Source organism: Pseudorca crassidens, chromosome 6 (assembly GCF_039906515.1).
Source record: "Pseudorca crassidens isolate mPseCra1 chromosome 6, mPseCra1.hap1, whole genome shotgun sequence".
Taxonomy (NCBI): Eukaryota; Metazoa; Chordata; class Mammalia; order Artiodactyla; family Delphinidae; genus Pseudorca; species Pseudorca crassidens.
In genome coordinates, this window is record NC_090301.1 from 18,426,502 (window position 1) to 18,444,933 (window position 18,432).

The following is an 18,432-nucleotide window of genomic DNA, read 5'->3' on the forward strand; positions in this document are numbered from 1 at the left end:
CCCTGACGCCCAGAAGGCCGCCCGCCTTTATGCCCCGAGACCGGGGGCCCAGTCCTCTCCACAGTTCCCAGCTCTGTTCACCCTGACACCCCTCGGGGCCCTGCGATGCTCCATGCCCAAGTCACTCCAAGGGCCCCTCCGGACGGGTCCAACTATCAGACACTCCCCACTGCCACCCCCAACCACAGTATCTTCTGCAGAGCCGTGGGATGGACAGAGGAGGCGAGAGATGAGTGGGGAGTGGGTATGAGGAAGGGGCCTGGCAAGGGCAAGGTGACAAAGGCTTGGAAGAGTGTGGGAGGAGGACGGCCGGCAGCAGGAAGCAGGGTCTCTCTGGCTGGCACCAGGGCAGGCGTGATTGAGTGTAGGGAAGGCAGTACTGTGTAGGAAGCTGAGCACTGAACAATTTGCTGTGTGGCCTTGGGCAAATCACCTACCCTCTCTGGGCCTCAGTTTACTCAAGTACAGCATAAGCAGCTGAACTTCCGGACCTCGAAGGCCCTCTCAGTTGTGGCATGCTATAACTAAGCTAGTGTCAAAGTTGACAACTGGGCAGGGACGAGGCGGGGTCCAGGGCAGGGGGTTCGTAGAGAGCGTGAGGTACTCACCTCTGACCTCCAGGCGTGCCTCGCATTGCCGAGCGCCATATTCGTTAACCGCCTTGCAGGTGTAGAAGCCGGCGTCGCCCCGCTCAGCGGCCAGGATCCGAAGCTGGCAAAGCCCACCCTCTGCCTCCTCGGCGAAGCGCCGCTGGTCTGGGCGCACGGGCTGACGGTTTCTCAGCCTGTCAGAGGGGCTAGAACTCAGTCCCTGGGCCCAAGGTCCTGACCTGCAGGCGTGAGGGAGTGGGGCTGCAGCCCTCCCCTCCCTCCACATCATCTGTCCACTCCTCAGACCTATCCCGCTGACTGTGGGCACCCCTCACCCCTGGGTTATGGGGCTAGCTTTTCACCCTGACTCTGCCATCCCACCCCTTCCAGGAACTTCCAGCCCCTCTGCCCACCTGGGTCTCTCCCCTCTTGGAACCTAACTGCACTCAGAGCAGCACCAAAGCTATTCAGATCTTAACAACTCTTCGATTTCATGTTTTGTTTTTATTTATTTTAATGGACAGATAGCTTTCCCACTTCCCAAAAGGACTATGAATGTTAAAAGATCACACTGGGGACTAGATAATCAATTAAAAATGAAAAAACAGAACCCAAACCAACAGAAAGCTAAGTGAACTGAGTAATCAAATGGCACCTGGGATGAAGCGCTGCAGCTGAGGCCCGAGTTTAACTCTGGACTCTGGCAGCTCAGACACAAATTGTCGTGTGTGGGCCTAGCACAGGGCTGGGCGCAGAACAGGCCTCAAAAATCACCCTATTGTCAAAGGATGGGTGTTGAGGTGGGAATGGCAGGGGACAGGCTTCTTCAGGAGTGAGATGACTCCTGGCTAGTCATGCCAAGCAGACAGACAGGAGACCACGTGTTACCCAAACCCCTCCCCAGAGGGGAAGCCCTGAATGAGCATGAACGCCAGGCAAGGGGCGGCAGCAGCATGTTGCGGGCAGCGGCACCACTGCACCTGGGATGAGGCCCCCTAGGGCAGATCACTGGGAAGTCCACAAAGGGTCCACTGCCCTCCACCCAAAGCCAGGCTTCACAGGGCCCAGCCTGGAGCGGGGGAAGCTGGCAGTGACTGCTACTCACCAGGAAACCACGGGCTTGGGCTCGCCCTGCACACAGATGCTCATGGTGACGTCTTGGCCTTCTCTCACTGACTGGTCCATAAGTGAGACCTGAAGGGGAACCCCAAAGCGTCAGGTGAGACAAGGCCCAGCTTTGGCTCCTAGGGGCAGGGGGATCTGGGACAGAGGCCTCTTCCACACCAGTCTAAGGCTGGCTCTGGATAAGAAGGGCTAACGGGACCAGGCTCCAGGCCTTGCTGGAGCCTGGCGTGGCCCCAAGACCAGGGGGCCACACAAAGGAATAGGGGCACCCAGGGATCTGGGGGCTGGCCTCAGGGATCTGACCTTGAAGGTGGGGGGCGCCTTGGAGCCAGTGTCGGAGGAACGGCGGTTCTGGCCAGGACTAAGCTTCATGGTGGGGGCTCGGGGCCAGGTCTCTCCAGGCTCTGGGAACTCCTCTGGGGGGCTCAGGTACTCCTCGTCAGAGGTGATAGGGCTGCTGAAAGGGGACGTGGACCCGCCTGGAGGAGAGACACAGGAGAGGTAGTGGCGTAGAGATGCCAGGGGAGAAAGGGGGGCAGGGAGACAGAGAGAACTGGATGGGACAGCCTGGGGTCAAGGTCCTGATAAGGTCTGCAGTATCCCAGAACCCAGGAGCTCAGGCAGCTCCCACAGGCCAGCCCTGCCCTGACTTCACTTCCCCGGGGTTCCTACTCACTCGCTGAGTAACCTTGCCCAGGAGTTTCCTGTCCCTGAGTCCCTGACTCGTGCTCTACCACAGACTCTCCGAACCCTGACCCTGATCCTCCTGAGTGATGGAACCATAGGGAACAGCCTGGGGCAAAGGATTCAGGCACCAGAGGGGCCGTGGGAGACTTGGAATTCCACTGGAGCAGGGAACCCACATGCCCTGCACAGAACTGCAGGCTCCCAATGCAAGCAGTTCATGTCTCTGGACCCCAGAGTGGCACAACCAGGACACCTGTTTCTCGGGTGAGCCGGGCCTGGTGCAGAGGAACACACACCTCAGACAAGCCCTATCCTGACCTCAGTGCCAGGGCCAATGAGGCGGCACTGCCCAGCCAGCCCTTCCCCCGCTCCCTTCTCAGCTTCCTGCCCCAGATACCCCAGGGACACCTGTTGGCCCCATCCCTACAGCAGAGCCCCCAGAACTCTCAGGCGCTGGGAAAGCAGAGTTTGACTCATCCACAGAGAAGGGCGGCTCAGCCTGGGGAACAGGAGGGGGCACCAGCGTTGCTTTGGGGGAGGGGTGTCCCCAGAGCCCTGATGCCTTCCCCTGCAACTGGCCAGGGGCCCAGCCTCACTGAGCTGGCTCCTATCCGACTGCCAAATACAGACATGAATCTGCCGCAGCCCCCGGCCCTCCTCCTGACCCCCCACCTCAAGCCCCTCTGGCTATGCCAGGGGCAGGGCTGCACCCCAACTCACCCCGAGACTCTGCACGCGGACCCCAGCCTGCGCTTGCCCCGAAGGCTCTGTCCTGGCACCAGGCCCTCCGGCTGCCTGCCCACTGCCCACCCCCCCGCCGGCCGCTCCCCAGGGAGCAGAAGCCCAGCCCGCCTGGCCCCACTCACTCTGCTGAGGCTCTGCACGAGGTCCTGGGGGAGGGGAAGGAGCCTGAGGAGGGGAAGGAGGAGGTGAGGGCTGGCCAGGCCGGGACAGGCTGGGCGGCAGGCAGGCAGCTGGCTGGGGAGGTGGTGCCTGCGAGGCCACAGGCAGCCTGGGCCCCGGAGTGGAGGGGGGGGGAGGGGAGGGGAGGGGCAGCCAGCTGTATTTAGCCACCCTGCTCACTCCCAGGCAGCGGGATCTGCCTTTTCTCTCCTTACAGCTCCTGGACCCTGACAAACAAAGCCCCCTCAGTGGCACCTCCACTCAAAGGACGGGGGCCTCAGTCCCCGGGGAAGATGGCGGTGGTACTTCACTGCAGCGGCCAACGTGCTCGCACTGACCCATTTGTTTTGATGTGTCCACCAGAGGAGGTACTGACGACAAATGGCCCCTGTGGTGCCCCTTTCCCTGACCAAACTGCCAAGATCCCTGATGCTGCAATCCACACCAACAAGCCTCAAATACTCTGGCGCCGGGCCATACCCGGTCTACTCTGGTGCTAAGAATCAGAGAGCTGTTCAGCCTCCTTCCCAGAGATGCTGGCCCCTCAACTTGAGGGGCCCGGAATCCCACCTCTGCCTCCCCGTTCCTGCCATGGCAGCTTTGGCCCATCAACCCTCCCCCCGCCCCTCCCCCCCGTTCCTGGGTCTGCACCCAACCCCCCTCCTACAGGCTCTACCAGGGACCTGTTGGCAACGCTCCCCCACCCCGTCAGCCCCACCAGAGCCAACAGTCAGGAGGATGAGGGCTGCTCCCCTCAGTGACCCCTCACAACTACCACCCATCTGGACTTGGTGGCGATGGGGCTTGGAGAAGAGCAGCAGAGCAGGGGAGCCGCTGAGGAGAGGTCACATGGCCTTCTCCCGCCTCCTATCACCCATGCCCCAGGGCCACATTCCCAAGCTGTGACCCGTGTTTCCCAACACTCCCAGTGAAGAAGGGCGGGGGCGGGGGCACCATTCAGGTCGTCTGTCCTGACATAGGGGTGGAAAGGGAAGTCAGGATGGCGCTTGATGGGCCTCTGCTCCGGGCTGGGCCACTAGCTGATGCTGAGATCACCGGCACGGTCCCTGGAGGAAGACACTCCCTCCCCCTCTGGGGTCACTTCCAGGTTGCGCGGCACTGAAGCAGCTCAAGGGCCCAGGGAGGGACTGCGCAGATTAGAGCTGGATGGGCAGGGTTTGCAGGCAGCCAGAGACCCCTGGTGGTGTCTGGGGGAATAGCACCCCTAGGGGCATCAGGGGACCAAGTGATTCAAGAATTCTCAAGCCCCTTAGAGAGGGGAACTGTCAGAGCAGCCCAGGCAGGACGCTCAGGCTCCACAGGAGTCATAACTAGGCCTCTTCAAAACAAGGCAGTGGCCCCTCACCCCTCTGTACCCCCAGAACTGCAAGAACAAGGAGGCTGATCAAGGATTTGTCTCCAGCTCGCAGAGCCTCTGGGGCTCCAAACCAGGCCTTGGCGCCACCCGACTTTTCACTGGCCCCACTGCCAAAACCATCTCTGTCCCTATATCCCAGCCCCGCTCCACCCACAAGCCTGGCTCTCACTGTGGGAAACACAGTTACACCAGCCAAGGAGACGGCAGCAGGTGCCCCCCAAATCTAAGATGCACATATGCCCGCCATGTGCTGCCCCTACACACTCTGTGCCCTTGTCTCGCCTTTCAACGCTGCTTCCAGGTCAGATTCATTTAATGAAAATAATGGCATTGGGGAGCCCACAAGTTGGGAAGCCCTTCATCTCCAGACCAGTGCATCTCAACATCCCCTAAGGTGTCCCCAGGATGGATATAGTCACAGCCACCTACATGAAAGGCGTCACACAGGGCCCTCTACATCAGGGTTTCTCAGAGTCGTCCCTGAACCACCCACATCAGGACTACCTGGGAGCCTGTTTAAACTATACATTTCTGGGCCTTACTCTGACCTGAAGAAACATGGGAAATTTGTTAAAAGGCACCCCCCAGGGTGATTCTTATGCACACAAAAGTTTAGGGACCCTCATGGGAGGAGGACAACCCAAAAAGGTAGTATCACTAAGTCTCACCTCACTCGGCTAACAAACTTCAAGGCCAGGCTCCGAACCTTGGAGGCCTGGCTCCACAGCCCACATGCTTCGCACTGACCACCTGGCCTCCCACCTGGCGTAAGGTCCCTGCCTCACGGCAGTGCTGCACAAAGTTCACCTGGCACCAGAATCGCGTGGAGTGCTCCTTAAATCACAGCTCGCTGGGCCCCAGCCCCAGAGTTTCTGATCCAGTAGGTCCGGCTGGGGCTGATATCACGTATCTCTAACGCATTCCCAAGGTGCTGACGACGCTCCTGGTCTGGGGACCACACTTCGAGGACCACTACTCTGTGGTCTCCTCTGCCATCCCAACCTCCACTCTCAGGCAGATCCTCGTTACCCTTTGCAGATGCAAGTCCCGCCCAGCCTCTGCATGGGACCCAGGTTTTTCCAGGGCCTTGTGAAAGTCTCTACCCCCATTGCCACCTCACACACAGTCCCTGTGGTCCACTCAGCCCCTGACTGTCCAGGAGGGCCTCAGGTATGGCTGGAAGGGCTGCAGGGGTGAAGACACAGTGATGTCCTCAGGAACCCTCTGGCTGGTTGGGATGACAAACCAGATACACACACGACTATAACAGCAAGCACGAATAAGCTGGCAAGAGAGGGGCAGATAAAGGCCAGACAAGTACAGAGAGCAGGACATTGCTTTTGGCTCAGGGAAGAAGGGAAAACTGATGGAAGGGTGGTATTAGAATTAAGAGTTTGGTTTAAGCAGGAAAAAGCAGGTTTCCTAGCAGAGGAAACCATTTGAGCAAATGCTCAAAGGCAGAAAGTGTGTGCAGAGAACTGTAGCTCAACCTTCTGGCTCAGAACCGGGTAAACAAGAAAGAAGTGGACATGGAGTGTTGGAGCAGGTGCCTCCAGCCACCCTTGGGTCATCCTCAGGTCCAGGTGGTCAAGGCCAGGAGTGTGGCCTTCACTCTGAAGGCGAAGGGGAGCTCCGTGAGGTTTCTGAGGAAGGAGTAACGTGCTGGAGGTTCACAGCACGTACATAAATGGTCTGGCGGCTCACAGCCGGCTCTCCACACGCACCGTCTCAGGATTTCTATATATGTCTGCTGTGCAATCCCACCACGGAAGTGAGGGAAAAGAATGCACAGGGCTGGCCTGCAGCTGGGAATTTCCGCAGGTGCTGCCGTGAGTATCTCCCCTTGGAAAAGGAGAAGGGCTGTGCTGAGAATGCTTCCGTTTCGGCTTAAAATGGACAACGAAGCGGAGAGCATTTCACCTGGGCAGCCTGACCCAGCCATGGAAGTGGTTAACTCCCTACGTGTGTTACTTGGGGTTGCTGCACGTTTAGATAAATTGGCACCCATGCTAGATTAGGTCCCCATTCTTCTTTTTCTTCTTTTTTTTTGGGCTTACCACACAGCTTGCAGGATCTTAGTTCTCCGACCAGGGTGGAACCCAGGCCCTCGGCAGTGAAAGCGCTGAGTTCTAACCACTGGACTGCCAGGGAATTCCCCACCCTCATTCTTCTGACAGCTGTGCGTGAGGACCCCCATTCTGAGGTAACAGCCTTGGGGAAGGGCACCGATTGGGGCCGACCTGCTTCTGGTAGACAGGAGTGGGGAGGGAGTGCTGAGTCGGGTCAAGGGACCACACTGGTTTCTTAGATGCTGTCCAAACCCCCATCAAGGATGGACAAAAGGGCCGTGTGGCATTTCAAGATCCTCTCCATGGGCAGCCACTGCCTTCCCAAGGGAAAACCTGTAATTCTGCAGCAGCCGGCCAAGACCAGGGCCAGGAAAAGAGGGGGGCAGATGTTGGTGCCGTGATTTCTTCTTCCTTTCCTTTTATACTCATGACCTCCAATAAACCACCTCTTTTCTGTTATGGTGGTGGTGGTCCTATAGGTGGGACCAGAATGAGCTTTGTTAAGCCTCATCCTCTGGCCAAAATGTCCTTAGTAAATCATTAGCCCCACAGAGCCTCACAAGGAAGTAGCCCAGGAGTTACAATGACCCTTGCTTTGTAGATGAGGCCAACTGAGGGGAAGTATAGAAGCCAAGGTCTCAGCTGGAAAATTCTAGAACCTTGGGCTCAAATATATGAGACCTGTGCCTGAGGGGAGGACTGAAGGCAGCAGGATGGAGGCCCGGGTGCACGAATCCTCTATATTCCCCCTACTCCTGACCAGAGCCTGCGGTGGGGGTGAGCCGAGGATGGGCACACCAGGCACTCAGGGAAACAAAGCAGGACCAGAGCCACGGGGAAGGTGGGGACTCAGAGAGGAAGGAGAGGAACCCTCCCCTCAGGCTGACCCACCCACAGAGGGCATCGATAGTCTCCGCCTCTCCACCCCCTGCCCCAGGAGCTCAGGCTCACAATTCTACCTTAACCCTGAACCCTTTCAGAGTAGTGGGAAAAGGGATGATACAGCACAGTAGTTAGGAGTACAGGTTTGGGAGACCCAGGGACAGGGCTTCATTTCACGACCTGGCCTCCCAGTGGCCTTCGCTCCTAGAGCTGAGCACACCAACAGGGTAGCCACTAGCTTCCTTAGACTATTTCAGTGCACTTTAACTAAAGTAAAACGGAAAAGTCAGCTCTTCAGTCACACTAGCCGCACTTCATGTACTCAACGGCCGGCCGCATGTAGCCAGTGGCTACCCTTTTAGTGCACGTAAGAACATTCCTATCATCGGTTCTATGATTAGTGATGCTCTGGAGTAACTTGCTAAAGCTTTCCAAGTCTCAGCTTCCTCATCTGTAACATGGGCGTGATAATAGAGGCTACCTCCCAGTGGGGGATTAAACGTGATAACCCAGCCAACACCGGGCCTGATATGCACGAAGCATGCAGTAAACGCTAAGGAGTCGTGTCATCTTCTTCTGCCATCCATACTAAGTTTATCTGCTTCCATCACCCTAAATCACCTGGTGCTTCTAACATTCTTAGGCAGATCATAGATGCTCAGTAAAGGCTGCTGGCCTTGTGCTAACTCTGTCACTTTATGCTTTCATCTTCCCATCTGTAAAATGGTAATATTACTACCTGAGATGTCCCTCTTCAAGGGGTATACATGGTGCGGTGCAGCTCAAGTAAGGGAAGAAATGTGAAAGGGTTTGGAAAAAAGTATCTGGCACTCTCCAAACACAAGAAACTACTTAGAGAGATGTAGCACTCAGCACCCGACTGGTGCTCACTAAAAGCCTGTGTGATGGGTGCGGGCAGCATTGAGAATGCTTAGCTTTGGTTAAGCACACCTCCCACACTCCCCAAGCCCCCGCCCCAATCCACACACCCGCTTTGGGAGCATGACCATGGTCTCCGCAGTTTACCAGCGGGGTAGAGCAGGCTGGGAGGGAGCCAGGGCTGGGGTGGGGCGGTCAGAGGCAGTGAAGACAGGCTCTGCCCCCCAGATCGCAGCACCCAGGGAACTACCTCTTCAGTTCTCCCTGTTCCCGAAGTTCCCAACCAGGAACTGAGATCTGTGGGATCTCAAAAGCTGGTCCTGTTGAGGGGGGAACCCCAAGAGGTCACTGGGAAGCCAGCCCTGGTTAGCAGGGGGGGCTGTGAGGAGCAAGAAAGGGAGGTGGTTCCGTGAGGCCTCTTCCCACAAGACGCTATACACTCCCTCCCCCAACCCGCTCCACTCCCAGCCACGGCGCGCACACCCTTCCCTTGCTCCGCCCCCTCACTCCCTGACAGACAGACTCCAGGCGTGGGACCCCCTCCCTTGCCTAATGTCTGTGCCACCCACCGGTTCCGCCCATTTCTGCTGCTCTCTGGGTCCACTGGCCCCCGTCCAGCTGCTTTGGACCAAACAGTGCCTTGTAGGGTAAGAAAATCTGCTTTTTCCACGACAGCCAAATCTAGACTCACATGCCTGCCCCTCAAGCCCTGGGGCCCTCCAGCCAGCCTGACTTACAGCTGTTCCCTGGCTGCGATGCCTGGTACAGCTGACTCCCGTGATGAAGCTTTCTGGCTCCCCGGGGTGGAGGAGGCACAGAGATGCTGTGATGGGCTGAAGACCCAGGGACTGGGAAATATGGAGGGACTGCAGGCCTGGCAAGGGCAGGGGAGGAGTCCCCAAGGCACAGACAGTCTGAAGAAAGGGCAGAAGAGGAAGAAGCAGTTTCCCAGCAGCCTCGTGGAAACCCATGCTCCTGTGCACACCACCCCTTAATGACGCTAACAACTAACACTTATCTACAGTTTCACAGTTCATAAAGCTCGTTCACACATTTGCTTTCATTCGTAAGGACGGTATAATTATCTCTGGTTTACAAATGAGGACACTGAAGTGCAGGGAGCTTCTGCGTGGCGAACTCAGAACTCCCAGTCAAGTGCTGACAGCTGCCTTGCCCAAGCCTCCTTCCCAACCTTAAAAGGCTCCCAAATGGCCCCAAGCCAGTATTGGGGCAACCCGCTCACAACCCCGTGCCAAATCTCAGCCCAAGCCAGGTATTGACCGGAGTCCTGGAGCCAGGTCCGAGCCACCTAAGGGGAGCTGGGAGCTGAGTCAGAAGGCAGATCCCAGAGGTGATGGAAGGACGGAAGCATGCAGTGGAGGGATGGGTATGATTCAGCGTGGCGGGAGGGGTGAGGAGAAGGAGAAAGCCTAACACACGGGCTCCTGGGAGGTGTACCTAAGCTAAGGAAGAGGGAGACCTGCAGTCCTGCAGAGCCAGACATGTGCGGCCCAAAGGATCTAATGCAGGACTGGAACTCAGGTCAGATGCCACCGAGAACTCCCCAATCGTGAAGGTGCTGAGGCCCCAGGACCACAGCAGATCGGGCTCTGTAATCTTGCCTCCTGCAGCACTGAGTGAAAGCGGACAGAACAGTACGTGCTGTTCCCTCTCCAGGCATGCCCGGCCCCACCCGCTGCCCATCTAATTCCCAGGCCCCTTCAGGGCTCTGATGTCTCTCAGTCCAGCATCCCACAACACTGACCAACCACTTGGCTGTCCTAGGCACTGAGTTCATCTGCCCTGCACTGTCCGCCAACCCAGGTCCTCTGATCTAAGTTCACTACCCAGTGATAATATACTTAAGGGTTGAGTCTGCGACTTTTCCTCCTGGAACACCCCCCACCCAGCCTCACCTATCCGCCCTCCCCACTCCCCGCCCACGGCTAGCACCTTGTCAGGCCCAGCAACCTGAATGACTTGAACTGGCCATGCACACTGACACCACTCCTCAACCTGAAATAAAGTGGGCTTAAATCCAAAGGAAGTAGTCTGACACCCAGAAAGGACTTTCATAAAAATAGAAAACGAGGTAGCCTCAGCCACTGCCACCTCCCGAAAGGCGCTCTCAGCTGCACCTTCTTTAGGGCTCTGGGTTCCACAGAAGGGGCAAGGGAGTGGGGGAGGGCTGTGGCACTTAAAAGCATCTCTTTTTACTGCGGGGGTGGGGGTGGGGAGGGTGACCGTTGTAGACGGGAAATGGCCTCAGAAGACTCCTGATGGCTTTTAAGCCTTTTGAGCTGGGAGACTCTTTTTCTCTGAGATTCAAGAATAATTTGCCTTCTCCACAGGACCCTGATCAGGAAAATGCCATGGGAGGATGGCATTTAGATGACGCTAAAGACAAATTTCAATGACTTCGTGAGTTGGCCCATCTGGTGTGTGCCCGGGAATTTGGCCCCTGCCCTGAGGCCAGGGCCATTTAAAATGCTTCCACCAGAGCAGCCAACACGCGAGAAGAGACTGCACACTGGTTGAGAGCCCAAGCTCCAGGCTAGGAATGGGAAGGGTCACTGCTCGCCCCACCCGGCCCCAGGGCCCGCAGGCTCCCTACCAGGTCTCACGGCCAACACAGCAGCACAGCTGGCCTGGCCCAGCTCGTTGGTGGCAGTAGCTGTATAGCTCCCTGAGTCGGCTGCCCGGGCCTCGCGCAGCAGCAGGGTGTGCCGCTCGCCTTCGGCCCGAATGAGAAGGCGGCCATCACTGCGCAGCGAGGACCCATCCTTCTGCCAGGACACTGTGTGGAAGCAGCGGGATAACTAGGTTGCCGTTGCCCAAAGGGGCCCACTAGGGCTCGCCCCACCCCACACAGAGCCCACGGCACTCCTCTCCCACCCTAGGGAAACCCGAGGAATGCCCCTCAGTCACAGAAGCCCAGGCCTGCCCTCCCCTCTCTCAAGGGATTCTGGAGAAGCTCCCCTAACACACACACAGAGGAGTCCAGGCAGCCCCATGGAGCAGATGATCTCCCCTCTTCACCCACCCTACCCCGCCCTCTGAGGACTGGGGTGGGGGGTAGGGAGGGGGGATCTCCCCTCCCTCTCTCAATCTTAGCCTGGCCCCAGGCCTAGAGCTCACCTTGGGGTGGGGGGTTGGCGGTGACAATACATTTGAGCAGCACATCCGCCCCCGGGGCCACCACCGCGTTCTGCAGGGGGATCTCAAAGGCTGGAGCCTCCAGGGGCTCCTCTCCAGCAGACACATAGGAGTCATCCGAAGACTCTGCCGGAGACATGGGTGACAGGGTAAGGGGACACGGTCCCTGTGGGGATGACTCAGGGGGAGAGAGGGCAAACCCAGAGAGAGGGGCTTCTAGAAGGCAAGGGTTAGGGAGCAAAGGGTCTCTCTCCTGAATGTCCTGAGACAGGAAAGAAAGGAAGACAGAAGGGAGTTCTTAAACGGGACAGGGCGGCCTGTACTCTACAGTGGTTTGGCTGCTCAATTTCAGCCACAGTTAGAGTGCTGGTTTCTGGAGGAAGACAGGGACTGTGCTGTGTACGTCTTTACACAAATCAGTCATCAGGGATGGCAGATCAGGCCCTGTGTAAGGTGCTCTCAGGGGCACAAGACTTCACGAGCTTCCAAACAGACAGAAGACAAACCAACAGCAAACCAAGACTTGAGCAATGATAGTGTCACAGGGCAACACGTGATGAACTATCAAACTAGTGATGCCACTGGATTCAAAAGAGGGAGTGGCAGGTCCTTCCGGTAGCCATCTGAGAGGACTCACGAAGATCAGCTTAGACTGTGTTCATTCATCAAACAGTAACGCTGCACTTACTGCTTACTCTGTACAGGTACCAGGGACACAACAGGAAATAAGACACAGTCCCTGCTTATAGGAAGCTTGTACACACAAAGAGATCATAAAACTCCACTGTTGTGGATTTCTTTGGGTATTTTCTAATTCTGACATTCTATAAGCTAGATTAAAGCACAGCGTATGTAGCCAAAAGAACAGAGAGGATCCCAATTACGCTGTTTTCTGGCTACATAACCTTGGGCAAATTAGATAAGCTCTGTGCCTCAGTTCTATCTATAAGACAGAACTGATAAATAACGCCCAACATCTTGCAGAGCTAACATACAGATTAAAATAAAGTAACACCCCTAAGTGCCCAGTTAACACAATGCCTGGGACATGGCTGTGGATATGCAACAATGTGGCTAGCAGGACCATGAACAGATTCCTAATCATCTCTAAAGATTTTGAGACAGTAATACTAAAATGAAAAATAACGTGATTAAAAAAAAAACCAACCAGGGGTGGTATAGGCACTGAAAGAGACACTGACAGGGCGTCCTAGGAGCAGGGGGTGGAGGTATCTGGCCTGAGAAAGCAGCTGAGGTGGGAGCGAGCGAAGGACGGCTTCCTCTATCTCGCTCCAGGAATGGCCCCAAGTTGATGTTCAGTTAGGCAGAGTTAGGGGCAGCAGGGGCATTCTGGCTATTGGCCACCACCCACGGGAAGACTGAGAGACAACACACAGTCAGCTCAGCCATGCAGGGACTCAAAGATGGGAGAGAGGAGGCGGCTAGAAGGCAGGCTGGGTCAGATCTCAACAGCTATGATGGGTCAGGAGATGGTGCCGGGATGGGAAGGTAAATATTGAGAACTGATTGGCCCAAAGCTCACCTGTAATAGGGACATGACCAATTATTTATTGAGACGGGCTTCTGTCTCTTCCCCCACAGAGGGGTGGGGGGGTGGAGGGGCTCCTTAGGTTCCCACAGTACCTCCCCCCACCATTAGGTCCACCGTTAGGGCCAGCAGGCCACTGGACTCAGGGGGCCTATAGCAATCACTGGGCACCAGGTCTCTACTCACACCTCGGCTCCGCCCAGCCTCCAACAAAACACTCTCACACTGCGTCACCAGCGGGCAGGTTAGACACAAGGGGCCTTCACAATCCCTCATTCAAACTCGAACCTGGGTCCATGCCTACCCTGGGACACCGCACCCTTGCAGCTGCCCAGCAGCCTCGCTCTTCCCAGACACGCTTCCACCCAGGTCTCAGCACCTCTTCTACCCTCCCCGAGGCCTTACCGAGCTCAGGCGAGGTGGGCCGGGCCCGGCGACCTCTGCCCTGGCTGCGGGCCCCTCGGCGGTCCCAGGCCCCCCAAGGGCCGTCCTCCTCCGGCCCTCTGCGCAGCCTCTTCTCGGCCTCAGGCCCCGCCCTGTTCTTCTCCAAGGTCTGGGGCACAGCAGCGCCCTCCTGGCCCGGCGTGGCCCAGGGCAGGAAGCGCACGGCCTGTGGCGGGGGCTCCCGCTTCCGACCCGGGGGCGCTTTCGTCCTGGTCTCGGGGAGATCGGCGGCCGGGGACGGCACGGGGCTCCGGCACTCCTGGATGGCTCTGCCCCGGGTCAGCGGGAACTGGTCCCGGCGCCTAACCTCCTGCTGCGGGCCTTCCCCCGGCTCCGTCCTGCCCGCTGGCCCGCGGCTCCGGGGCCTCCCTGGCTCATCCCCGGGCTTCCCCGCGACACTGGGAGGGGGCGGCTGGGCGGCGTCGGGGCTCAAGGCCCGCGGGGTCTTGGGGATGGAGGGCTGGGAGAAGAGTGGCGGCTCGCCGGGCTCTCGAGGGGACGGAGCGCGCTGCAACGTGGCGCGCAGGGACTTGTGCGAGCGCACCAGCTCCTCCCGCGACGCGGAGCGGCGGATGCGGCCCAGCTCCTGGGCGAGGCGCAGCTCGACGTCAGAGGCCTGGCTGCGCTGCCGCGTGCGCTCGTCCAGGGAGGCTGCCTTCTGCCGGAACAGGCGTCGCTGCTCGGCCACGCTGCCCGCCGGCGCTCGCAGCTCCTCCTGCGAGGCCCCGGGCGTGCCCCACGGCCCGCCGCCCTCGGACTTGGGCTGCTCTAGCGAGCGGGCCTTGCGCAGGGGCACCCAGGGCCGCAGGGGCGCCGGCGGTGAGTCGCTGCGCTCCAGGCTGCGCCGGCGCTCCTCGAAGAACTGCAGCTTGTCCAGGATGCGGGAGCCGGCGCGCACCAGCCTCGGCGAGCGGCCCAGCGCCGACTGGCGGCCTGAGGCCTCGCTCAGGGGCGTCTGGGGCCGGGACTCCGCTGTGCCCGCTAGCGAGGGCCCCGAAGACTTGGACTTTTTCCCTCGCTTCTCTTCGGCGGTGGCGTCCTCGGGCGGCACCGGCTCCCGGCTGCGCCGGTGGGGTGGTTGCGGGGGGCCTGGGGGCTGGGCTCCGGGTCCCGGTGGGGGCCGCTTACCCACCCGAGGGGACGGTGGGCGCAGCAGCGCGGATTTGGAGGGAGGCGGGAGGGCCGGGCGACTGAGGGCTTCGCTGGCCGGCTGAGGCTGAAGGTCAGGCTCCTCCCTGTGCAATCCGCTCTGAGGGAGACTGCTGCAGGACCAAGACGAAGAAGGGCAGAAGATTCAGGGGCCTCCCCTCCTAGACCTTCAGGTCGTGACAGGAATCGGGTGGTGGGCATGCTGGGAAGGCTTGGGGGTGACATGGGCCAGCCCCTCCTCCCCCCCCCCCCAAGAGGAAGGCACAGCCAGAGCAGGTGCTGGGGAGAGGCTGGCAGCTCTGGCACCGGAAGATTGGGCTGGTGGCTGGGTCCAGGTACAGACTCAGTCCCAGGGGCTCTGGCCAGCCCCCTCCCACCAGCCCCAGAAGCTGGGAGACAGCAGAAACAGAACTGAGTGGTGGGAGAGAAAAGAATGAGGCTTAGGACCCGAAGGATGAAGTGGGTGAGGGAAGGCAGGAGGGCTGAATGGGGAGGGGCCCCCTCAGGAATGCAGCCTCCCACTCATTCCTGCCCCCAGCTGGCCCCCACAGCCCTGCCCATCCTCAGCAGGACATACCCCCTTCACCGAGCCCCTGGAAGAACAGGCATAAGCTTTCCAGGAGCAATGCCCTTATCCCTGAGATTGCCTAGCACCTCCTCAGACCTGAGCCCCTCAGCAGTGCTAACAGCAGGTGGCAGGCAGTTGGGGTCCCTGGAGTGGGAAACCCAGGTTCCTGTTCCCTTTGATAAATCTGCCCCCAGTACAGGGCTTTGACTCTGTCCTGTCCCTGGGAAAGTTACCTTGAGCCCTTGGAAACCCCCCTAAGAAACACAGAAAGTCGCCGGAGGGGTATGCTCCGGAATAACTCAGCTCCCGAATAACTATTGCATGGCCCTGAACAGTGGGTGTGGGAGAAGAGGAGGAGGGAAGGAGCTGGTCAGCCCAGAGTGCCCCTCTCACCTGCAGAGCTTTGATGCCCAAGAGCTGGGCTTCAGTTTCCCCCATCTGGACTCTTAGGGGCACATCAAGCATAGAAATTAGCAAGAAAAGGAATCTGAGATATTAGCGTCATACCTAACACATAAGAGACAGCTTAAGGAAAACTTATGGGGACTTCCCTGGTGGCGCAGTGGTTAAGAATCCACCTGCCAATGCAGGGGGCACGGGTTCAAGCCCTGGTCCAGGAAGATCCCACATGCCGCAGAGCAACTAAGCCTGTGCGCCACAACTACTGAGCCTGTGCTGTAGAGCCTGCGAGTCACAACTACTGAAGCCCGCGCACCTAGAGCCCGTGCTCCGCAACAAGAGAAGCCACCACAGTGAGAAGCCCGCGCACCGCAAGGAAGACTAGCCCCCACTCGCCGCCAACTAGAGAAAGCCCATGTGCAGCAACGAAGACCCAACGCAGCCAAAAATAAATAAATAAATTTACAAAACAAACAAACAAAAAAACTTATGAAGTGGCTCCCTGAGTACTTGTCATGTGTCAGGCATGTACTGAATGCTTAAAATGCACTGAGTCATTTAATCCTCACAACAGTCCTTTGCGACAGGACTGTTATTATCTCCATTTACAGATGAAGAAACAGGCTTAAAGAGGTGAGGTGCCTTACTTAGGTGACACAGCTAGTAAATGATTGGTGCTAGGTTGAAACCCAGGTAGTCTGGCTTCTGAGCCCTTGTTCCCTGCAAAATGGGATTTTGGCAGCACAGAAGGGAGGAGAAATAGTACGGTACTGGCCAAGAGCAGAAGTTCTAGGGATGGCCGAGTGTTTTAAACTACCCGGGTCAGCCACCTACACTGCAGACCTCACCTCTGATGGGGGGCGGGGATGCAATCCAGAGTGCCCTAGGGAGCAGAACCTCAGCCAGCCACCTACAGGGAGGCAGAGTCTACTCTGGGGGAGGGACAACAAAGTCCCTGAGGAATGGCCTCTGGGAACTGGGTGAGGCATGGAGAGAAATTGGGGACAGCAGAGGAGGCCTGTTGCCGGCAGTTTCGAGCTCTAGGCCAGCCTCTGTACCACAGATATCACTAAGGAAATGGGTTCCTCCGAAGTTGCCATAGCAACTCCAGGCTCAGGCTGGGGCCTGGCAAAGAAAGGCAGGGAAGAAAAAGGCAAGTCCAGGGCACGGGAGTGCCTGGCTAACGCCAACCAGATAAAGCAAGGGCTCCTCCCCTGCGCCTGCCCGAGACCTCTCCCCTGCCTACCACTAGCAAGCTCAGCCACTCTCACAGACGCCTCCCCCCACCAGGCCCCTTCTTTCTCCTCCGTGATGGTACCTCCCCCCCACACCCATACCCATCACGAATCAGGCCCCCCATCGGCTCCCCAAATGCCCCCTAATACCTCTCTCATCAGCCACTCCCCTCTTCTACCATAGCACTCCCTCCTGTATCTGCCGGCCTCAAATCTCCAAAAATGGCTGCAATGCCTTCAACACCTCTGCTCCTCACCGCCCGCCTACCAGGACAACCTTCACCCCACCCTTGGGCGTCTCCCGCAAGATCCTCACATGCCGCCACCTCCATCACTCCAGCCCTCTGCCTCCACCCTAGGCCCCCGCCATCGCCGCCATTCCTCCCTGCCCCAGCCCCCTGCCTTCCACGCACCTCACATCCCCCTGCTTTCCCAGGCCCCTGGCCCCAACTACCCCCTGACCGCCTCGCTCGCTTCTGTCTCCTGGTTGTGTTCTTTTGCTCCCTCCTGCTCTCCCGGGAGCTGCCGTGCGGAAAGGTTCAGTTCCTCCCAGAAAAAGGCCCACATGGGAACAGGAATGTGCAGAGAGATGAAAAGGCAGCAGCTGCTGAGACAGCAGGCACGGAGGGGGCCCCTGGTGGGGGGGGATCCTGGGGACAACTGGAGCCTGAATGGGCGAGGCAGGAGAGGGCCCCCGGGAGAGTGGAGATTTTGGAGGAGACGAGGAAGGCAGAGAGGGGTCCACGAGACCATGGAGATGGCACAGTGAGCCAGGACAGGTGGCAGCAGGAGGGTGTGGGTGGTGACGGCACAGGAGGAGGATGGAGCCGTGTGGGAAGACAAGAGTGGGTGGCTGGGGCCAGGAGTGGAAGCAGTTGGGGTGGGGGGGGGTGGAGAAGTGCACAGAGGGATGGATGGTGCAGGGGATGGGGGGGTGGAGGCTGACGAGCAGTGAGGGGCAGTGCAGGATGGCATGGTAAGGTGGGACAGTGCGGGCCCAGGTGAGGCCATTACTTACACGTGGATCGAGAGCGCCCGTCCTCTGTACAGGCTGAATGCGCTGCCGTACAGGTCACTGGCCACCGAAAGGCTATCCTCTGACCCCCAGCTTGCGCCCACCAGATTAGCTCGAGACGCCCGTACCAGCGGCTCCACCCCCAGGTGCCGTGGCCCGGCCCCGGTTGCCTGTGCTTGCCTTGGGCTGCCCAGGTGGCGGCGGGTGCCACCCCTGCTGCCCGCTTCCTGTTCCAGGACCGTCTGCCCGCTGCCCCACCAGCTCACTTGCTCCTCTGAGGTGCCTGTCACGGAGGTCGGGGGTGTGTCCAGGGAGGTGCCCACCAGGGTGTCGGAGCCGCCTAGAGAAAGGAGCACAGTGAAGCGAGGCACCTCTTGTGGGAAGGCCGCCTGCCGGCTCTGTGA

General features: G+C 58.7%; 1 protein-coding gene across 13 annotated transcripts in view; it reads right to left on the minus strand.

Annotated features, from left to right (window-relative positions):
* SPEG (striated muscle enriched protein kinase) overlaps window positions 1-18,432 on the minus strand; it is a 56,642-nt gene that overhangs the window by 28,136 nt on the left and 10,074 nt on the right. For 9 of the 13 annotated variants that reach the window (XM_067740469.1, XM_067740471.1, XM_067740470.1 and 6 more), the window contains 7 exons: window positions 18,032-18,368; window positions 13,624-14,924; window positions 11,652-11,795; window positions 11,128-11,310; window positions 2,019-2,194; window positions 1,696-1,784; window positions 609-784 (listed from right to left, as the gene is read on the minus strand). In XM_067740469.1, the coding sequence (XP_067596570.1) occupies window positions 609-784; window positions 1,696-1,784; window positions 2,019-2,194; window positions 11,128-11,310; window positions 11,652-11,795; window positions 13,624-14,924; window positions 18,032-18,368 (2,406 nt within the window). The other 4 variants (XM_067740472.1, XM_067740473.1, XM_067740480.1 and 1 more) reach the window with 4 other exon arrangements.